Source organism: Sus scrofa, chromosome 6 (genome assembly GCF_054392235.1).
Source record: "Sus scrofa isolate SSC_HxYL_T2T_F1_AM1 chromosome 6, Sscrofa_HxYL_maternal_Yorkshire_Landrace_v2.0, whole genome shotgun sequence".
Taxonomy (NCBI): Eukaryota; Metazoa; Chordata; class Mammalia; order Artiodactyla; family Suidae; genus Sus; species Sus scrofa.
The window spans coordinates 49,997,804-50,021,104 of record NC_139388.1 but is presented as its reverse complement, the minus strand read 5'-3'; the positions used below and the strand labels follow the sequence as shown (position 1 = coordinate 50,021,104).

At 43.3% G+C, this 23,301-nt stretch overlaps 1 protein-coding gene across 5 annotated transcripts in view; it reads right to left on the bottom strand.

Moving 5' to 3' along the window:
• Positions 1 to 23,047, bottom strand: part of ZFP14 (ZFP14 zinc finger protein) — a 29,528-nt gene extending 6,481 nt beyond the window's left edge. The window contains exons 1-6 of one of the 5 annotated variants that reach the window (XM_084960733.1): positions 19,138 to 19,272; positions 18,937 to 19,021; positions 18,376 to 18,468; positions 16,232 to 16,318; positions 10,010 to 10,136; positions 8,376 to 8,474 (exon numbers count right to left, since the gene is read on the bottom strand). In XM_084960733.1, coding sequence (XP_084816859.1) covers positions 8,376 to 8,474; positions 10,010 to 10,136; positions 16,232 to 16,240 — 235 coding nt within the window. In that variant the 5' untranslated portion in view covers positions 16,241 to 16,318; positions 18,376 to 18,468; positions 18,937 to 19,021; positions 19,138 to 19,272. Of the gene's footprint in view, positions 1 to 8,375; positions 8,475 to 10,009; positions 10,137 to 16,231; positions 16,319 to 18,375; positions 18,469 to 18,936; positions 19,022 to 19,137; positions 19,273 to 23,007 lie in introns of those variants that run through there. The other 4 variants (XM_013998452.3, XM_013998454.3, XM_013998451.3 and 1 more) reach the window with 4 other exon arrangements.
• Positions 23,048 to 23,301: the final 254 nt, after the last annotated feature.

Below are 23,301 nucleotides of genomic sequence, written 5' to 3'. Positions count from 1 at the left end.
AAAATCCTCAAGACTAGTTCTAGGCCGGTTGTGGTTTTGTTCTTATTTATATTTGACAATGAATAATCCTGTTGTGGAGTTCCCTTTGTGGCCCAGTGGCTTAAGAACCCGACTAGTATCCATGAGGATGCAGGTTCAATCCCTGGTCTCAACAGCTCTGGTGTTGCCATGAACTGCAGTAGAAGTTGCAGATGTGGCTTGGATCTGGCATTGCTGTGGTTGTGCTGTAGGCCAGTGGCTACGGCTCCAATTCAACCCCTAGTCTGGGAGCTTCCATATGCTACCAGTGCAGCTCTAAAAAGACCCTCCAAAAATTAATAATAATAACCCTGTTGCTGATCAATGATTGAGTCTACTTAAATATTTTCAGTGCTTCCTCTTTACAATTTGAATGAAACATAAATATGTGAGCATGGATGATAAGGCTTCTGTTTATCAACTCTACTCCCATTTACTCTCTCTGTTCATGCCATAAAGGTCTCTTCTCAGCTCACAAAATGCGCTATAGCTTTTGCCATTAAATAAGACCACTCACAGGTTGCTCCTTTGAGAAACCCTCTGACTTTGCAGCTTGGCTTCTCTTTATCCTCAGGTCTCAAATCAAAAATGACTTTTTCAGAAAAGATACTGCTGATTCTACTTAGGTCTATGCACTTTATGCTCTATCCCAGCAACCCGCTGCTTTTCTTTATAACACTTCTCCCAATTTTGGAATAATGTATTTATTGATTTTTCTCACTTGTTATTCTATTAGTTTCTTACCCCTACATTTCCCAGTGGCAGAAACAATTCTAAGACGGCTTACTATTTTTTTATTTTTGGCCACCCCGAAGCATGTGGAGCTCCTGGGCCAGGGATCAGATTATGTAATTATGTATGTAAAATATGCACATCTCTAATCATTTATATTGCACCACAATGTTTTATCTCCACCAGATTTTATACCATTCCTACATCAATGCTACATTTACTCAAATATTTGCCCCCACTCCCATATCTTCCCTAGGCGCTCCTCTCCAACCCTACATAGCCAAAGCAACTTTCATTTGTCCCATAAAACGATCTCAAATATTTTTCAATCATGCCAACAGGCTTATGAAATCCTGACCAAAAAGGGCAGGAGTTTCTGCTGTGTCTTAAAGGGTTAAAAATCTGACTAGTATCCATGAGGATGCAGGTTCAATCCCTGACCTTGATTAATGGGTTATGGATCTGGTGTTGCTGCAGGCTGCAATGTAGCTTGCAGATGTGGCTTGGATCTGGTGTTGCTGTGGCTGTGGCTGTGGCATTGACTGGTGGCTGCAACTCTCATTGGACCCCTAGCCTGGGAACTTCCATATGCTGCAGGTGTGGCCCTAAAAAAGAAAAAAAAAAAACAAAAAACAGATCAGGTAGATATTGAGTATAGCAGAACGGCTGACAGCTATGGAACGGGCTTGGTATCGCCTGAGTGCAAGAGTAAAAACAAAGGCTATGTTGGATGTGGGCTCAAAACCAGTGATTAGACGGGAAGGTGCATGAAGAAAATCTAAATGTGAATGAAGTAAGCAAGGAGAGGGAAGGACATGGGATAGGAGAGATAGGAAAGTATTTTTCTGTGCCTACAGTATAAATATATAAAACTGTCAAAACGACTCAAACCATAGCCTGATCACTATTAAACAAAATGAAAAATAAAATCATAAAACCAAGAGACATCTTCATTTCAAAAAAAATCTTTTTTTTTTTTGTCTTTTTGTCCTTTTAGGGCCGCACCAGCAACATATAGAGGTTCCCAGGCTAGGGGTCTAATTGGAGCTGTAGCTGCCAGCCTACACCAGAGCCACAGCAACCCCAGATGCAAACCGCATCTCTGACCTACACCACAGCTCAGGGCAACGCTAGATCCTTAACCCACTGAGTGAGGCCAGGGATAGAACCCTCAACTTCATGGTTCCTAGTTGGATTCGTTTCTGCTGCACCACGACGGGAACTCCCATTTCAAAGTTTTTTTTTTTGTCTTTTTTTTTTTTGCCATTTCTTGGGCCGCTCCCGAGGCATATGGAGGTTCCCAGGCTAGGGGTCTAATCGGAGCTGTAGCTGCCAGCCTACACCAGAGCCACAGCAACGCGGGATCCGAGCAGCGTCTGCTACCTACACCACAGCACACGGCAACGCTAGATCGTTAACCCACTGAGCAAGGACAGGGATCGAACCTGCAACCTCATGGTTCCTAGTCGGATTCGTTAACCACTGTGCCACGACGGGAACTCCCCATTTCAAAGTTTTAAACTCTTTACTAAATGAAGAAAATTGAAGAATTTCTAGAATACTGAAAACACTATATTATCAAGAATCTATGAAATACAGTGACAGATCTTGGAAGAAAAGTTATCAACACATTTAGCTACTCAGAGCAACAGAAATGAAAGGAAAAAATATGAGCATCTCATTCAAAAGTCAGAAAAAGAACAACAAAATATACTGAGGAACCCAGAAGGAGTAAAGAAATTGAACGAAGAATTTCATTAATTAGGTAACAGAAAAAGAATGAAATTAATGCAAATGAAAAACCCAGGTTGTATGAAACAGAATTCAGTGAGATATATTAACCATTTGCTAATAAGATAGTAAGAAAAAAAAAGGGAAAGCTGTCAAACAAAACTTTTCTTTTTTTGTTTTTTGGGGCCACACCTGTGGCCTATGAAGTTCCCAGGCCTGGGGTCCAATCAGAGCTACAGCTCCCGGCCTACACCACAGCCACAGCAACAGGAGACCTGAGCCACATCTGCAGCCTACACCATAGCTCACAGCAACACCAGATCCTTAACTCACTGAGTGAAGCCAAGGTTCAAACCCGCATCCTCATGGATACTAGTCGAGTTTGTAACCCATTGAACCACAATAGGAACTTCCATGTTCTTGTTTCTTTCTTTAGATATTCATATAGTCTGAACTCTTTTTTCATGTCACCACTCAAATACCACCTCCTCAAAAAGCCTGAACCATCCTACAACAAACCCCTTTCTACAACAGCCAATTTCTATCCCATGTTCTCCTCGTTTTTCTTAAGTAACACTTGTTACTACATAATACTATTTATTCATTTACTTGTTAACTTAATGTCTTTACTCCTATTAAGATGTAAACAACAAGACTGCTGGGACCTACCCCTCTTGCTCACAATCATTCTACTGGCATCTAGCACAGTGCTGGCTTCACAATGAGTACACAGGGATTTGCTGAATAAATGAATGAATATATTTGAGGCACGCAAATATATGTACATATAAACTAATCAAAATAAAGACTGGAGAGAAACTGGATCCTACTGCTATGGATTGAATTGTGTACTCCCTGGATCATACATTTAAGCCCTAACCCTCACTGTGACTAATTTGGAGACAGTGCTTTTAGGAGGTAATTAAGGTTAAATGAATAAGGATGGAGTCCTTATTCACAGGACTAGTGGACAGACAGGACAGGATAGGACTGGTGGCCTTATAGGAGGCTCTCTTCACCATGTGAGGACACTGTAGGAAGAGAGCCCTTATCACGCCTCCAAATGCTAATCTCTGACTTCTAGACTCCAGAATTGTGAAAAAAATTAGTTCCTGTCATTTAAGTACCCAGTGTATGGTATTGGGTTATGGCAGATGAGCTGCCTAATACATGTTTAGATGTAGATGAACTGCAGCAACTGAACAAGAAAAAGAGGAGCTCCTCTCCTGATTCAAAGCTTTTACCTATCAGCCCTAAAAGGACATTTTTATTTATTTATTTTTATTTTTTTGTTTTTGTAGGGCCACACCTGAGGCATATGGAGGTTCCCAGGCTAGGGGTCGAATCGGAGCTGTAACCACTGGCCTACGCCACAGCCAGAGCAACGCGGGATCCAAGCTGCATCTGCAACCTACACCACAGCTCACGGCAATGCCAGATTCTTAACCCACTGAGCAAGGGCAGGGATCAAACCTGCATCCTCATGGATACTAGTCGGATTCATTTCCGCTGAGCCATGAAGGGAACTCCTTATTTTTTATTCTGAAATAACTGTAGACTCACAGGAAGTTGCAAAGAAATGTCCAGGGGAGTCTCATGCCCCCTTGGCTCAGCCTCTCTCAATGTTAACATCTTAGAAACTATAGTACAATAATTCAAAACAAGAAATTGCCCTTGATATAATTCATAGAGCTTATTTAGATTTCAGCAGTTATACATGCCCTCATGGATGTGTCATGTACATGGTTCTATGCAATTTTATCACATCCAGCCTATGCATATCCAGCACCACCATCCAGATATTCAACTATATCATAACCACAAGACTCCCTTGTGTTAATCCTTCGAAGCCGCCACCATCCCCTCCCCTGCCTACATTCCTAATCCTGGGCAACCACTAATCCATCTTCCATCTCTATCATTTTAGTATTTCATTAATATTAGATAATTCGAGTCATATGGTACATAACCTTTTGTGACTGGTTTATCTCACTCAGCATAATTTCCTTGAGGTTCACCCAAGCTGTATGTATTAATACATTCCTTTTTGTTGCTAAGTCTTATTCCATGGTATGGATGTAGCTTTTACCCATTTTTAACTAGGTCATTTATCATTACAGTGTTGAGATATAATTTATAGACTGGATACTGTCTTTTGTTTCGTCCTTTGTTTTATCGCTGTTTTCTCTCAGTCTGTGACCTTGCCTATTCATTTTTTTATTGGTATGTTTTGATGAAACGAAGTTGGGTTTTGTTTTGTCTTTTTCGGTTTTTTGCTTTTTTTTTGGCCATGCCCCGCAGCATGTAGAAGTTCCTCAGCCAGGGATTGAACCTGAGCCACAGCAGTGACAGGGCAGAATCCTTAATGGCAAGGTAACCAGGGAACTCTAGACAAAGTTTTTAATTTGGATACACTGTAATTTGTCAATTTTTTTTTTTTTTTTTTTTTTTTTTTTGTCTTTTGTCTTTTTGTTGTTGTTGTTGTCATTGTTGCTATTTCTTGGACCGCTCCCGCGGCATATGGAGGTTCCCAGGCTAGGGGTTGAATCGGAGCTGTAGCCACCGGCCTACGCCAGAGCCACAGCAACGCGGGATCCGAGCCGCGTCTGCAACCTACACCACAGCTCACGGCAACGCCGGATCGTTGACCCACTGAGCAAGGGCAGGGACCGAACCCGCAACCTCATGGTTCCTAGTCAGATTCGTTAACCACTGCGCCACGACGGGAACTCCTAATTTGTCAATTTTTAATTTTTATGATTATTGCTACCATCCAAGAAACCTTTGTTTACTACCAAGTCATTCTCCTGTGTTTTCCTCTAAGAGCTTTATATTTAGCTTTTATATTTTTTATGTACAAATGTACATTAGTTTTAAATTTTTATTTTTTTGCATTAAGCTTTATATATGGCTTTTTATTTTTTTAATACTTAGTTTTTATCTTTATGTCTAAAATCTATCTCAAATTAATTTTCATATGAGATAGAGGTCCAGACTTTTTTTCCAGATATTCCAGCACCATTAGTTGAAAAGACATTGCTTTCCTCATTGGAATGTTTTGATGCATTTCTTAACAAATAAATGACCCTATAAGCGCATGTGAGACCTACATCTAGGGTTTCTGTTCTGTTTGTTGATCCTTTAGCCAACACCATAATATACTTTCTTCTTTTTTTTTTTTTTTCCTTTTCTTTTTACGGCCACACCTGTGGCATATGGAGGTTCCCAGGCCAGGGATCAAATCTGAGCCACAACTGCGGCAACAGTTGATCCTTAATCCACCATGCCAGGCCAGGGATCAAACCCAAGTTGCTACAGTTGGATTCTTTTTTTTCCTTTTTCTTTTTTAAGGGTCGCACTGCAGCATATGGAAGTTCCTGGGCTAGGGGTCAAATCGGAGCTGCAGCTGATGGCCTACACCACAGCCACAGCAATGCGGGATTCGAGCCTCATCTGTAACCTACACCAGAGCTCATGCAGTGCCCGATCCTCAACCCCATTGAGCAGGGCAGGGATTGAACCTGCAATCTCGTGGTTTCTAGTCGGCTCCGTTTCCACTTCGCCATGACAGGTTATATCTTCAAGTACCATGAAATAATGTAATCTAAGTTCTATGATATGCTCTTCCTTTTTCAAGATTGTTTTAGATATGCTAAGTGCATTGCCTTTCCATTCAAATTTTAGATTCAGTTTGCTAATATATTCCAAAAAAAAAAAAAGGTTCCTAGGATTATGATTTGAATTGTGTTGAATCTATACAACTGAAATTTTTACAATACTGAGTCCTCATCCCCAAAATGTATCTCTTCATTTACCAGGTCTTTTATTTCTCTTAGCAATGTTCCATGGTTTTTATTATAAAGGCTTTCTGTCAAATTTATTCTTCCGTATTTTGTTTTTTAACACTATGGTAAACTGATTTAATTTACTTTAATTTTTCAAATTGATTTTTTGGCCATACCTGCGGCATATAGATCCCAGGCCAGGGACCGAACCCAAGCCACAGCTGTGACCTGCACTGCAACCGTGGCAGTGCCAGATCCTCTACCCCACTGCACCAGGCTGGGGAATCAAACCCACACTGCCTCAGAGACCACACTGGATCCTTAACCTGCTGCGCCACAGCAAGAACTCCTTAACTGGTTTAATTTAATTTTCCAATTTTTTCACACTTATTAAGTAAAAACACAACTGATTTTTGCAGCTTAACCTTGTGTCCTATGATCTTATCACTTTGAGAAGCTGTTGTTTTGATTCCCAGGATTTTCTAAATATACAAGTTGGCCATCTCCAAATGGTTTTACTTCTTCCTTTCTGATCTGTACGTCTCATTTCTTTTTCTTGTCTTCTTGCAATGCTAGGACCATCAATACAATATTAAATAGATTTGAGAAGACTAGGCATCCTTGCCTGCTCACAATCTTAGGGGGTAACTTCTTCAATCAAGTATGATGAAGTTTATAATGAAGTATTTTTTTAGAAGATGCCCTTTATCAGGCTGAAGAAGTTCTCTTCAATTCTAGTTTTCTAAGAATTTTTATCATGAATGGATTGTGAACTTTTGCCATATGCTATTTTTACATCTATGGAGATGATCACATGATTTCTCACATTTCTTTAATATGGTAAATTACACTAATTAATTTTTGAATGTTAAAACCAAGCTTGATGTCCTGGGATAAACCCTACTTGGCCATCATTTTTATATACTGCTGGATTTAATTTGCTGATATTTAGTTAGGCATTTTATGTCTATGTTCATGAAGGATATAAGTTTATAATTTTTTTCTCCTTGGATTTTTTTGCCAAGTCATACTATAAGAGTCATGGTAGTCTTATAAAATTGGAAGGGGTTGGAAGGAGTTCTTTCCTTTTCCAAAGGAATCTGTGTAATAGTGCTATTAACACTTCCTCAAATAGAATACACCAGAGAAACCATCCGGGCCTGGTATTTTCCTAGTGGAAAGACTTCTGATAATGAATTCTATTACTTTAATAGATATAAGCTTATTCATATTTTTTTTTCCCTGTGTCAGTTCTGTTAAAGTGACTTTTGGGAATTTTTCCATTTCACTTAAGTTGTCAAATGTATCGGCATAAAGTTATTCACGGTATTCTTGGGGAGTTCCCACTGGGGCTCAGTGGTAACAAACCTGACTAGTAGCCATGAGGATGCAGGTTTGATCCCTGGTCCCACTCAGTGGGTTAAGTATCTGGCATTGCCGTGAGCTGTGATGTAGGTCACGGACTCAGTTTGGATCCCACATTGCTGTGACTGTGGTGTAGGCCGGCAGCTGCAGCTCCGACTGGACCCCTAGCCTGGGAACTTTCATATGCCACAGGTATGGGCATAAAAAGCAAAAAAAGAAAAGAAAAAAAAAGTTGTTCACAGTATTCTCTTATTATTCTTTTAATGGCTATAACCTGTGAAGTGAAAACCTCCCTTCTGTTCCTGGTATTAGTAATGTATGTTGCCTCTTTTTTTTCTTGATTAGTAAAGCTAGTGTTTACCAACTTTGTTGATCTTTTCAAGAAATCAACTTTAAAGCTTTATCTTCTCTACTTCTTTTCTTTTTCTATTTTGTTGATTTCAGCTCTTATATTTATTATCATTTTTTTTCCCTTCTATTGAGAACAGCTTCTCATTTTGAAGTGGGAGAGAAATAGCAGGGATGAGAAGCAAAGAGTTATAATCAAGGCCAAAAGGAAGTTCCTTTGCTGGCCCAGGCTTGAAAGATTTTAATTTGCTTCCTAAGTCTCAGGCCTTGCCTCCACAGGCCATGTGTGGGCTTTTGAAGAGGGGTCCGTAACATCTCAAGGGTACGTCTCTCCCCTAACAGGCTTGCCTGTGACCTACAGTAAGGACTCCCCGTGCCTGTTCAGCCCTCACTCACCAGGGTGGTGTCGTCTTGTCCCTTCCCTTACAACCATCCAGGGCTCCTTCCCTTCATCCAATAAGGTTATGACATCTGGTTTAGAAATGGAAGGTCCTGCTTAAAAGATAATGTGACATGAAAAATAAGCCTCGAAGCCCTTAGATTCAGAGCTGGTTAAGTTTAGAACAAACTACAGATTAAAACAGTACTTAATAAAGTCTAAGAGCAAAGTAATGCAAGGGAGTCAAAACATTTGTATGAGCGTCACCACAGGACCACAAGGAATAGACACCAGATGGTTAAAAACTGGCCTTAAAACAATTTAAACTTATTGGAGTTCCTGTCATGGCTCAGCAGTTAATGAACCTGACTGGCATCCATGAGCACACAGGTTTGATCCCTGGCCTCACTCCGTGGGTTAAGGATCCGGCGTTGCCGTGAGCTATGGTGTAGGTCGCAGACATGGCTCGGATCCCACGTTACTGTGGCTGTGGTGTAGGCTGGCAGCAACAGCTCTGATTGGATCCCCAGCCTGGGAACCTCCATATGCCGTGGGTGCGGCCCTAAAAAGAGAGAAAGACAAAAAAAAAACTAAAAACAATTTAAAACTTATAGAAGTTCTGTTGAGAGGCAGTCCTGTGCAATGGTTGTGAACACAGTATATGGATCCAGACTGCCTGGGCTCTTGTGTTATCTCAGCAAATTATTACTCTCTTGTGCCTAAGTTTTCTCATCTGAAATAAGGATAAAAACCGCCTATTTCTCCTAGAACTGTTGTGAGCATTAATTAATAATGTGTAATGCTCAGAACCTTACTAGGATATTCACTCAATGTTAAATGAAAAGTTCTTAGATTTTAACTTTTAACCATAAAGCAAGTAGAACTATGTCTATTATTGGAAACAGAATGCACTTACTTGAGTTCTATTCACTTATTTATTTTGCTTATTTTTTTAAGGCTGCACCTGCAGTATATCAAAGTTCCCAGGCTAGGGGTTGAACTGGAGCTGTAGCTGCTGGCCTATGACACAGCCGCAGCAATGCCAGATCTGAGGCGCATCTATGACCTACACCGAAGCTTACGGCAATAAATCCTTTAACCCAACGAGTGAAGTCAAGGATGGAACCCACACCCTCATGGGTCCTAGTTGGGTCTGTTACCGCTGAGACACAATGGGTGCTCCCACATTTACCTGAGTTTGAAATGAACTTTGTGGATTCATTTCATACTATATAAGTTCTACAGGGTCCTCTGATTTTTTAAAGAGATGCAGAATCCTTGCGTCTAGGTGTTCTCTTTGCAAGTAGATGAGAAGGGAGGGTTAAGCATCTACATCAATTCTGAGCTCAAATACACTGGGAAATCTGGTTTCGTGGACAGTGCCCCTTTCAAAAACAACCCAGAATTCAAACCTAGGCCCCTAGAAATTTTTTAAGGAACAAGGAAATAACAGAGCCTAAAGAAAGTCTGAAGGACGGAGCCTGTTGAGCCTGAGGGTGATGAAGTGTTAAAAAGAGAGGCCCATTGCCAACCTAACAAAGCTTACGCCTTCCCTTTGGAACACAGAGAAAAATGGTACCTAGTCTGCCAAAATGGAGTCCTGAAACTGACAGAAGAGAAAGCCAGTATAACTTGGGATAAAAAGCCTTACCTAGTGAGATGAAGTTGCTGTAATTCTCCCACATGACATCCCTATATAAGTCCCTCTGAGCTGCGTCCAGGAATTCCCATTCTTCCTGGGAGAAGTCTATGGCCACATCCCTGAATGTCACTGAACCCTGAAAGAGAAAAAATCATGCATTATTTGTGAAAATAAATGAAATGTTTTTTAAACATTAAAGAGAAGAGATGAGGGATTGCATTGTAGAGGGAGCACATAGCAAGCAAATAAAGTAGGGCTAAAAACTTATGATGTGCGTAAGGGACAGTAAGAAAATTAGTATTACGGGAGTTCCCTTCATGGCTCAGTGGTTAATGAACCTGACTAGGAACCACAAGGGTGGGGGGGGGGGTTCGATCTCTGGCCTCACTCACTGGGTTAAGGATCCGGCGCTGCCGTGAGCTGCGGTATAGGTCGCAGACGCAGATTGGATCCTGCATTGCTGTGGCTGTGGCGTAGGCAGATAGCTGTAGCTCTGATTTGACCCTTGGCCTGGGAACTTCCATATGCCGTGGGTGCGGCCCCAAAAATCAGAAACAAACAAAAATGAAAATTAGTATTACTGAAGCAGAGGGCTACTTGTTTTGAACAAGATTAAATTTTTACCCTCAAATACCTAGAAAGGAATAAAATACCCCCCCCAAATCTTGATGAAGTGAAACAGTATACACAAGACTCCTACAATTTGTGTCTCCATCACAAATTCTTCGGAAATATGAGGTCTTCTACCTTCTTTCCCCTTTACTGATCATGAAAAAAGAAAACTGATAAAAATGTCTCCCAAATGTACTACAAAATCTCTAAGAAAACAGTCTCAAGCTCATCATAAAAATCACTTTTAATAAGCACTTTCCCTGTTATGAGCAATTCTTTAGTAATTTTTTAAAAAATTTGCAACAGAGAAGTTCACCTTTTGAGTATATTAGATTCAGTCTCCCACCCCTTCAGATGTCTGAATATAATACAATCTCAAAAATCGTCCTCAACTCTCACATTCTACATTATTTATTACACATGCATCTGGATTAGTTTTTTCTTTTTTTTTTTTTTGTCTTTTTGCCATTTCTTGGGCCGCTCCCGAGGCATATGGAGGTTCCCAGGCTAGGGGTCGAATCAGAGCTGTAGCCGCCGGCCTACACCACAGCCACGGCAACATGGGATCCGAGCCACGTCTGCAACCTACACCACAGCTCACAGCAACACTGGATCGTTAACCCACTGAGCAAGGGCAGGGACGGAACCCGCAACCTCGTGGTTCCTAGTTGGATTCGTTAACCACTGCGCCACGACGGGAACTCCTCTTTTTTTTTTTTTCTTTTCTTTTTAGGGTACACCTGCAGCATATGCAAGCTCCCGGGGCTAGGGGCCAAATGGGAGCTGCAGCTGCTGGGCTACACCACAGCCTCAGCAACACCAGATCCGAGCCACATCTGTGACCTACACTACATTTTGTGGCAATGACAGACCCTTAACCCACTGAGTGAGGCCAGGGATCAAACTTGCATCCTCACAGACATCATGTCGGGCTCTTGACCCGGTGAGCCACAACAGGGTCTCCAGACTTTCTTAGCCTTTAGCATTCATCATCCCTCACTGAACACCTTTCCTTTATTCCTGAGTTAGAGGACACTAAATGGTAAAGACATCACTCTGGACCAGCGATTTTCAACAAGGAGTGATTTTACTTCCCAGAAGACATGATGCCATGTCCAGAGACAATTTCCATCGGCACAACTGGGGAAGGGGAGGTGTATTAAAAGCGACTACTGCAGTTTCCATGGTGGTGCAGTGGAAACAAATCCGACTAGGTACTGTGAGGATGCAGGTTCAATCCCTGGTCTCACTCAGCGGGTCAAGGATCCAGCATTGCTGTGAGCTGTGGTGTAGGTCGCAGATGCGGCTCAGATCTGGTGTTGCTGTAGCTATGGTGTAGGCTGGCAGCTACAGTTCCAGTTAGACCCCTAGCCTGGGAACCTCCATATGCTGCAAGTGTAGCCCCAAAAAGACAAAAAGACCAAAAAAAAAAAAAAAGCCACTAATTAGTAGAGGCCAGGGATAAAATGTTAGCCATTCTACAACGGAGAGGACAATCCCCTACAGTAAAAGATTCTCTGGCTCAAAATATTAATAGAGTTAACACTTGACCAACCTGGATTTGAACTGTCCGGTACTAGTCATACATATATTTTTTTCAATAGTAAATACCACAGTATTGTGTGATTCTGGGTTGGCAGAATCCACGGATGTAGAACCAAAAATAACGAGAAATTCTGGATATTGAGGAGTGGCATATACAGAGGGCCAGATTTTCAACTGCACAGCGTGTCATGTGCCTAATCCCTGTGTTGCTCAAAGGTCAACTATAGTTCCAAGGCTGAGAAACCCCGCTCTAAACCAGCACATTCCGTAAAACTACACAATGGACTCTGTTCCTAGCATTCTTCTCTCAGGTATCCTGGAGATAATTCTTTTTCTTTCTCCCTCCCTCCCTCTCTCTCTCTCTCTCTCTCTCCCTTCCTTCCTTCCTTCTTTCCTTTCCTTTCCCTTCCTTCCTTTCTTTTTTTGTCATTTTGTCTTTTTAGGGATGCACCCACAGCATTTGGATGTTCCCAGACTAGGGATCCAATCAGAGCTGGAGCTAGTGGCCTACACCACAGCCACAGCAACGTGGGATCCAAGCCACGTCTGTGATCTACACCACAGTTCATGGCAAAGCCAGATTCTTAACCCAATGAGCAAGGCCAGGGATCAAACCTGTGTCCTCATGGATGCTACTTGGGTTCACTAACCACTGAGCCATGAAGGGAACTCCCTGGAGATAATTCTATTTTTTTTTTTTTTTTTTTTTTTTGTCTTTTTACCTTTTCTAGGGCCATTCCCGCGGCATACGGAGGTTCCCAGGCTAGGGGTCCAATCGGAGCTGTAGCCACTGATCTATCCAAGTTGAGTCTGCAACCTATACCACAGGTCACGGCAACGTCGGATCCTTAACCCACTGAGCGAGGCCAGGGATCAAACCCACAACCTCATGGTTCCTAGTCAGATTCGTTAACCACTGCACCATGACAGGAACTCCAAGACAATTCTTGATCTATGTGCAGTCCTGTTCTGGTCACCCCCTACTCACTCCATTGGTGAGAAAGGGATCGTTCTCCCTAAATAGTATGAGATGCCTGAATATCCAACACCTGACAGATGAGATAGAGAGCAGTTTATTAGTCACATATACTCACAGCCCAGGAGAGGACACCACATGTCACACAGAGCCACACAGGGATTGCATTCAGGAATAGAGTGAACAAGCCAAGTAAAAGAGGGTGAGGGGTTCCCAGGCCAAAGCAGGAGGTTGTGATTGGCTTGTCTGAATGAGTCTGTGGGCTGGCAAGGAAGTGAAACCTCTTAGGTTGAGGACAAGGAGGGGTTTAGCTAGTCTGCCTGATAGGGAAGCTAGCCAGGTAGTCTTTTCCACTGGATGGGGGCCATATCTGGGGAGAGTGGGGGAACTCATGGGTAGGTTTTGGGAGCCTTGATAAGATATCAAGGCAGGAGTGCCCGTTGTGGTGCAGTGGAACGAATCCGACTAGGAGCCATAAGGTTGAGAGTTCAATCCCTGGCCTTGCTCAGTGGGTTAAGGATCCGGCGTTGTTGTGAGCTGTGGTGTAGTTCGCAGACGCGGCTTGGATCTGGTGTTGCTGTGGCTATGGCATAGGCCAGCAGCAACAGCTCCGATTAGACCCCTAGCCTGGAAACCTCCATGTGCTGCAGATGTGGCTCTAAAAAAAAAAAAAAAAAGGTATCAGGGCAGCATATGAAATTTCAGGCCTCACAATATAAGATCCCAATCGCATTCCTATCCACAAGATCCTAAAAGTCTTATAGACCATAAGATCTCAACATGTACAGGGGCTAAGACAAATACTAAATCTCAACTTATGTACTTAAAAAAACTCAAGTCTGTGGGGAGTTCCCTGATGGCCTAGTGGTTAAGGATCTGGTACTATCACTGTTGAGGCTCAGGTTTGATCCCTGGCCCGAGAACTTCTGAAGGCTGTGGGCACAGCCAAGAAAACCCAAAAAAACGCACGTCTGTGGAGAAGATTGGAGTGTTTCCTATAAGCAAATAAGACCAAATTCTCTTTCATCAAACCATAAGATCTTCAGGAAAAGTTCAAAACAGGGATCTCTCACTTAATATCAATAGTACATTCTTGAAAATCAGACAGTCTAAGACTACATTATTAACCAGGTTTTTGGTTTCCCACTATTTTAAAGCAAAGAATTATATCACATTACACATCAAACTCCAACCCTCCAATTAGCTTCTCAACATTTCCCCCAGCACAGGACGACAGTACACGTGGATCAGTGCATACATGATATCTTTGGCTTTAGGGTTTTCACTGTCTTACTGAATTTTTTTCTCACTTGCTTTGTTTCTTTCTCCACAATTTGCTTCAATACTTTTCCAACTTTTTAAGAACTCGTTTTACAAAATGACAACAACAGGGGCTACAATGTGACGTGCACTATGAACATGCATTTCCAACAAGAACATAATGGCAGAAAGGGCTCCTATCTATACGATGCTCTGATGCCTCCCTTATCACTGGCAGCATGAGTTATACATGTCCACTTTATTGATATATGCATGCATTTCAAAACATCTGCGGAGAGTTCTCATGGTCCAGCAACTGTATTTGGAATATAACAAGACTTCTTGCACATTTTCTTTTTATTTTTTGGCTATCCTGCAGCATACGGAGTTCCCAGACCAGGGATCAGACCCGAGCCACAGTCTTGACCTAAGCCGTAGCTGCGGCAACACCAGATCCTTAACCTGCTCTGCCTGGCCGGGGATCAAACCTGCACCCCAGGGCTCCCAAGATGCCACCAATTCCATTGTGCCAAAGCGAATTCTGTGCACGTTGTTTTCTGGTTTTTAAAAAAATGTTGGATTGAACTATACAACCTCACTTGCATGAAGTTCTAAAAATAGGCAAAATTAATGTATGGTGTTTGAAGTCAGGATGGTGGTTACATCTGGACTGGGTGGGTAGAAAGTAACTGAAAGGGGGGCATCTAAGCTCTAGTAATATTCACTTTTTTTTTTACCTGAGGGCTAATAGCACATATACACTCAATTTATGAAAATTCATTCAGCTGCAGTTATGATTTGCGCACTATCCTCTATGTACGTTATATGTCAATACAAATTTCAAAAAACTTTTTTTTCTGTTCTCTTGTATTTTTTTTTAATGATTTTTATTTTTCCCCATTATAGCTGGTTTACAGCGTTCTGTCAATTTTCTACTGTACAGCAAGGTGACCCAATCACACACACATGTATACATTCTTTTTTCTCACATTATCATGTTTCATCATAAATGACTAGATATAGTTCCCAAAAATCTTTTAAAGGATGTCAAATTGCCAGGCCCTACTCAGGGTGGCCTGGTCTCTCTGAGGGTGTAAATAAAACTTGCTGTACACTGGAAAAAAAAAAAAAAAAAAAAAAAAAAAGGTCAAATTGTGTACTGGGGATGTAAACTTTTCCTATATAAAAATTAGACTCAGAGTTCCCATTGTGGCTCAGCAGGTTACAAACGTGACTAGCATCCATGAGGATGAGGGTTCAATCCCTGGCCTCACTTAAAAGGTTAAGGATCTGGCGTTGCAGTGAGCTGAGGTGTAGGTTGCAGATGTGGCTTGGAGCCTCCTGCATTGCTGTGGCTGTGCTACAGGCCAGCAGATACAGCTCCAACTGGACCCCTAGCCTGGGAACCTTCATATGCCACAGGCGTGGCCCTAAAAGACAAAAAAAAAAAAAAAAAAAGCCCCCAAAGCACTGTATTCAGAGAAATATCCTTTCTCAGAATTATTAAAATCTAAAGCTGTTCTATTAGAAAATGTTAATGGGGGGACGTTTTGCAGAGAACGCCCACATTTTTCTCAAGGCATTTCACTTCTGCTCCCTCACAGCCTTGACAGAAGATTTTGCAGAAAGGAGATGGACCACCTTACTGGATAAAAGAGAAGGGCGCACAGAGGGGACGCTGGGCTGTTTGTTCCCAGCCCTCACAGGAATGAGAGGAAATGAAGCAGGGTCTTGGATAGAGTTCTGGTAAACAGCAAGTCTCAGGATAAGGAATAAATAGGTATCCAAGGCCTAAAAACCAGCAATATCGCAAAGGGGAGGAAGAAACATCAACTCACGTGGGCCATTGTTTCCAACTGCAAGAACCGGTCAGTCCTTTTCAAGATCTCTCTGTTGGAGAAATGCAGAGTCCAGATACGTCAGATCTGGAAGAAGAAGCAGCAGCCATGAAACTCATGTGCCTCAGAACTCCCAACATGATTTATGGTTGTGTAAGCTTTTTTTTTCTCTTCCATTCCTGCTTCTAAACTCTTCCTCACTACTAGAGCCACACTGCCCTCACACCCAAACTGGAGCAGAGTGGAGGGAGGCTGAAGAAATCCCAGCCCTGACGAAACCCAGCTGAACAACGATGACCTTCGTGTAGAAGCCCAGATACTTCAGTGGAACGATTTCTTCTTTTCTTTCTTTTTTTTTTTTGTCATGCCTGTGGCATGTGGAAGTTCCTAGGCCAGGAATTAAACCTGAGCCACACAGCTTCAACCACAGCCACTGCAGTGACAACACCAGATCCTAAAAACCCACTGCCCCACAAGGGATTTTCTAGCTGGAGGAGTTCTGACCAGCTTCCCATCTGGCAGTGTGGATCTGGTCCCAACACTACATTCCTCAGACTTTTCCTGAGCAGCTCCGCTTCTTTCTGGTACCATTTCTCAGGGCTAAGAAAGGGCCACACCAACCACACAGAGGCTCCTATGACACCCCCCAACCTCCTGCCAGGATCTTGCTTGAATTTCCTGAATACAAAGACTGAAAACTGTACAGAGTGAGCCCGGCAGCTCCTGCCACTGTGAAGTAGCATCAGCCTTTCCCCAGCCAGGGCAACTCGCTACTCTGGTTCCCAATCAGAACCTCTCATCCCCTGACGTCCTTTGCTACAAGCTCTCTTTCAGTAAAGGATTCATGATCCCTGCAGGAACGCAACAAATATTCACTGAGAACTGTTATTTGAGAGCTGCTTTATACACATCACCCATTGCTCTTCAGCATCGTTCAGCAAGGAAGTTCCTCCCTCTCCAATAGTTCAGAAAACTACTGAGGGGTCAGAGGTCAAATCATTTGCTCAGATTCACACTTATGAAGTGGCAGAGCTTTGTTTTGAGTCTACATTTCTCTAAGATGCCATCTTTCAATCTTGGTGTTTAACTTCTGAAGGCTAGGATTTCTCTTTCAGTGAGAGAAACCTGAGTGAGGGAAATTCACTAAAAAAATAGAAACAACCTTTCAAAAGATACTAGATTTCACTACTAATTAATGACGTGTTAAAGCAACCAAAAATATCTTTTTGCAGTGACTAGATTGGGAGATGTACAAAACTGATGATATGCTGTATTAGCAAGGTCACAAGGAAATGGGGTTGGTCCAAATTTAGAACTGTGCGTGGGAGGTCCCTAGAGGCTCAGCAGTTTAAGGATCCAGCCCTGTCACTGCTGTGGCGCAGGTTCAATCCCTGGCCCAAGAACTTCCACACACTGTGGGCACGGCCAAAAAGGAAAAACCCCACAAAAACCCCACAAATGTAGAACTGTGTAAAATGGCATTTAAACCCTGTAACCCTGTGAACCAGAAATTCCACTTCTGGTTCCAAAGGAACTATTTGAACATGGACATAAAGATGTTTGCAGGAAGTTCCCGTCATGGTTCAGTTAAGGAACCTGACTAGTATCCATGAGGAAACAGGTTCAATCCCTGGCCTCACCCAGTGGGTGAGGGATCTGGCATTGCCGTGAGCTGTGGTATAGGTTGAAGATGCAGTTCAGATCTCACACTGCTGTGGCTGTTGAATAGGCCTGCAGCTACAGCCCTGATTCAGCCCCTAGCCTGGGAATTTCCACATACTGTGGGTGCAGCCCTAAAAAGACAAAAAAAAAAAAAAAAAAAAAAAAAAAGGTGTTTGCAAAAGTATGCCAACTGATTGACCGATGTGGTTTATAATGAATAAAAGCTGAAAAGAATCAAACTGGGAAATGATTAAATAAACTGTGGTGCATCGATACCACTGAACACCACGCAAAGAGTGAAACAGTGATAATATCCTAATTTTGATGAAATTCGTGAAATCAGTATGCTAAAAACAAAAAACCCAGTATGTGTGGCATTAAACTATTCTGACAGAAACAAACAAACAAACAAATAAACATTACATGTGAGCCTAGAAGGATCAGTTAAAATGTTTACAGCAACAGCCCACAACACTCCTCACCACATTAAACGCAGCGTGAGAGTGAAATACACAAACACTCCAAAGAAGAGAAAGACCTTCCCAGTTCAAGTTTCCTTTCCGTCTTCTGTTGAACTGAGGAAGAAAAAAAAGCTCAGGATGCTCTAAAAAAAACGGCTGCTGTTTTCCCTGAGTGGCCTTTCTGTTTTCCCTCAGCTACCAATTCATGAACCCACTTTATGATTTAATCTGCCCATGGACGTTAGAGTACCATCTACAAAAGAATGACAATGTCTTTTAGGCATTGATAGCAGTCTCATGGCTGCTTCCTTTCAGATCGTCCTGACAAATGGTTTTATTTCGCTTCTGAACCTATCCTTTAGGACGAGCTGTCTATCCAACTACTAATGGATCTTCCTGTCCTATTAGTCTCACTTTGCAGGCAACATCATTAAAGTAAAAATGGTGAGGCTCCAACACAGCCGCCTCTAATCTCACCCAGAGACAAAGCCCCACCCACCACAGGGATAAATCACCTCCACCCACCAGTGGGCAGGCACCAGTCCCTCCCATCAGGAAGCCCAAAGCAAGCCCCCCCCATACCAACTTCAGCCACAAGGGAGGTGGACACCAGCAGCAAGAGAGGCTACAACTCTGTTTTCTGCAAAAAGGAGACCACACCAAAAACCTATACAAAATGAAAAGGCAGAAACTATAACTCAGATAAGGGAGCAAGAAAAAAAAAAAAACAGTAAATTGTGAGGCTCCAATTGAGATGGTGGAATAGAAGGACATAGAGCTCACCTCCTCCCACCAATGCATCAAAAATACATCTATATGGCGTTCCCACTGTGATGCAGTGGGTTAAGGATCCGGCATTGTCTCTGTGGCAGCTCAGGTCGCCGCTGAGTTGCAACTTCAATCCCCAGCCTGGTGCAGAGGGTTAAGGATCTGGTGTAGCAGCTGTGGCACAGGTCACAGCTGCAGCTCAGATTCAATCCCTGGCTTGGGAATTCCCATATGCTACAGGTATGACCATAAAAAGAAAAAATAAAATAAATCTATTGAGGATTTATGTGTCAAGCATTATCTGAGGACTCTACAAATACTTGATTCATCTACTCATAGCAAACTATAGGTAGGTTCTATTATTATCCTCCTTTAATAGATGAAGGAACAGTCGCACCAAGAAATGAAATAAACTGCCCCAACTTCACCGAGCTCTAAGTGGCAGGTTTAGGATGAGAACCCTGATAATTTATTTAGCTCCATAACCCATACTATTGCCACTATACTAAACCGCCTTTCATGAGACCACATTAATACGTGGCCTGAAACAAACTCATACTGTCAAAAACTTCAAACCACTTCTCAAATTTCTACTGATGTCTTCCCTTCCCTTCCACTAATAACCTTTTCTCTTGTTGACACAGGTTCCTCTGTTAAAAATCTACAACATTACCACTCATAAAAGCCTCAAAAGTACAAGACCCTGTCACCAATAAAACCATACCCCATCTTTCGTTTTTTTTTTTTTTTTTTTGTCTTTTTAGGGCAGCACCTGTGGCATATGGAGGTTCCAGAAGGGTAGAATCAGAGCTGTAGCTGGCAGCCTACAACACAGCCAGAGCAACACAGGATCCGAGCCGTGTCTGCAACCTATACCACAGCTCACAGCAACGCTGGATCCCCAACCCACTGAGCGAGGCCAGAGATCCAACCTGCATCCTCATGGGATCTCGTCAGATTCATTTCCACTGCACCATGCTAGGAACTCCTTTCCTCGATGTTGACCTCAGGGCAGCGGAAAATACCAAAGTCACTAGTGTAAGATTTCAACTCGGGAGTTCCTGTCGTGACTCAGTGGTTAACGAATCTGACTAGGAACCATGAGATGGCAGGTTCGATCCCTGGCCTTGCTCAGTGGGTTGAGGATCCGGCGTTGCCGTGAGCTGTGGTGTAGGTTGCAGATGCGGCTCGGATCCCACGTTGCTGTGGCTCTGGCGTAGGCCGGTGGCTACAGCTCCGATTCGACCCCTAGCCTGGGAACCTCCATATGCCGCGGGAGCGGCCCAAAGAAATAGCAAAAAGACAAAAAAAAAAAAAAAAAAAAAAAAGATTTCAACTCAACTATAATCTTCTCGATATATTACAGCCTAAAATAAAACTCTGCAGGAGTTCCCATTGTGGCTCGGCGGTCCACGAACCCGACTAGCATCGATGAGGATGCAGGTTCTGGCCTCATGTGATCCTTGGCCTCACTCAGTGGGTTGCGGATCTGGTGTTGCCGTGAACTTCAGTGTTAGTCGAAGATGCAGCTCAGATCCGGCGTTGCTGTGGCTGTGGCGTAGGCAGACAGCTGTAGCTCCGATTCAACCCCTGCCCTGGGAACCTCCATACGCCGGCCCTAAGAAGATAAATAAATAAAGCTCTGTAGTTAGCCTCCCTGCATGAGGTTTAGTTGCAGACCATTCATATTAAGAGAAAGCAGCCACTCAGAGGAGGAATTAAATAGCTGCCAAATATTCATGTGAATAGCCACTGGAGAGGAGAGGATACCCTTGGTGGGGCTGGGGTGCTCTATCCTCATCCTCCCCATCATTCACTAGGAAGGAAAAACAAAGCACCGGGGCCACAGAGACAGTATTTCAGGTGTTAAAGCCTAGCCAGCTAGACTACCTGGAACAAGCCTGTAAAGTGCAACAAAATTTAAGAGTTACTGACTCAAGAGAGGGAGGAAAGTTCACAGGAACAGCTGGAACGTGATGGGGCAAATTGTAACAGAGCAGGGCCCTGTGGGGCTCCCCGGCACAAAAGCCTTTCTGTGTGTCTCTTTTCTTGTTTTTTAGGAAATGGGCCTCATTCAGCCTTCATAGTGTTCCCTGAGTTCCAAGGGGCAGGTTCAGACAGTTGCTGACCAGGGAAGGAAGGGGACGCAAACACAAAGCAGGAGCAGTCAAGGAACAAGAGTACAGCGCCCAGGCAGGACCCTGGTTCCCTCTTGAGGAATAACACATAATGAATACTTTAAAACTGAACAGCTTAGCGCCCTTCCTTGTCCTTCTCCCTGGCTTAACTGCACCCTAAACACAATTACCTGTAAGCTAAAGATGAGGCACCCTGAGCATAAATGCCTGTGAGTTAAAGATTATTAAGCACATTTTTTTTTTTTTTTTTTTTAGGACTTAACTAGATTGACCTCATCACTGATTAACGTGCCTCTTTTCCAAGTATTTTTATTTCAGGAAAAATCAAGATACAATAACCCAGAAGATAAGCAGGGTCAGCTGAGATGTCCTGACACCAACCTCGATGACTATAAAGATTTCCCCCAAAGAAAGAAGAATGCATATTTGCCCTCAACCCTGATTCTTATCCAGAAACCTGTTTTTCTTCTTTTTACTATAAAACTCCCTGCAGTACTTTTCAATGTAGGGCACAGTCTTTAAAGCATTAGCCTGCTGTGGCCTCCTCTGCCTGGCAAGGCAATAAGGGCTACTTTTTTCCTCTTTCACCCAAAACTCTGTGTTTCTATTCAGCACCAGTGGACAGAAGCCGAGTTTCGGCAACAAAAAGGATAAGAAAACCTCTTCTGTAAAGAGCTGAGCTCCAACTGAAGGAACCTGAGGAAGTGGGAACAATTCTGGAACCACTGCTGTTTCTGAGGTGAGAACAGAAGAGGCAAGGATTAACTGGAGATTAAGTGCTATCAGTGAAGTGAGGGTAATTTAGCAACTGAGTATCTCTAGTAATAAAATAAAAGTAGCATCATTGGTAAGCACACTTTAAGCTCTCAAACAGGGAGCATTTTACAACTGCTGCATGACCTGGGCAGAAATAATGTTTTCTATTAACTCTGCAGCTGGCTTTATCTTTTCTTTTCCAATCTCATTAATGGGAGCGTCGCTTTTTCTCTTTTCGGTCCGACCTGATTTTTTCACTCTTTCATCAGGAGAAGCAAATACCACCATGTCCAGAAAAAATAAAAATTACATTTCATGGAACAAAGAGAAAAAACAAACTCATATATATATACATATATGCATATACATACACAAATATAAATATATGCAATTATTTCCTCCTTTCTCTCTCCGTCCTAAAGATCAGCAGGCTGGGGTAAGGAAACAGGAATCTCAACGCACTGAGCCTTTTTTTGGAGGTAAGCCAGGCCAGGCTAAAGACACACCCCCGCTACTCTTGCGCCCAGGAGCCCCACAGGACCGTGTCCGGTTTCACTACCACACTTTCTCCCACCATCCACCACACACCAAACCCGATGGAAATAACAGGGAGCCTGGGGTGAAGCTGACCCTTCCCGGTATCAGAGAGAACGGCCAGAGTACAAAGACCTGGGCTGGTATCTGTCTACGAGTTCTCTAGAGCTGCCTTGGGAGGGAGCTCTGGTTAAGCTGTGGCTTTGAAAGCTGTTGTTCTTCAGACTGCGTCTTTTTGTTAGGGGCCTTCACTGTGGGGTTCATAAATCTAACTCGGAGCCATTCTGGGCCGCTGCATCTGTGCGGCCCCGAAGCGGGCGGACAGAGGATGCATCGGGGAACCCAATGTCCACTCAGCGTCACAAACTACACAGTCACTGCAGCCCTGCACACACAGGGCCGCGCCGCCCCCGCGCCGCCCCCGCGCCCATTTCCTCAATGCACGCGAGCAACTCACCTCTCCGAGCCGACACCAGCAAGGAAGGCGGAAGGAAAGTAGGCGCAGAGGCCTGTGGGAGATGTAGTCCCGGCTAGGGAGGGCCTGGTCCGCGCCCCAGCTGGCTGCGCCGAATGCGCAAGTGCGGGTTGTCTAGCTCAGGCGGAGAATCCCCAGGGTCCTTGAGTCTCCGAGACGGTTGGACTGCTGCCTGAGAGCCTTCGAGGCTGTCCCAGGCTGACCGAGGCACCCTCCTCGAACTTGGGTTAGCGTTGTTTTTGAGAAACCCCTACTAGTGCTAAGAGAAGTGCAGCA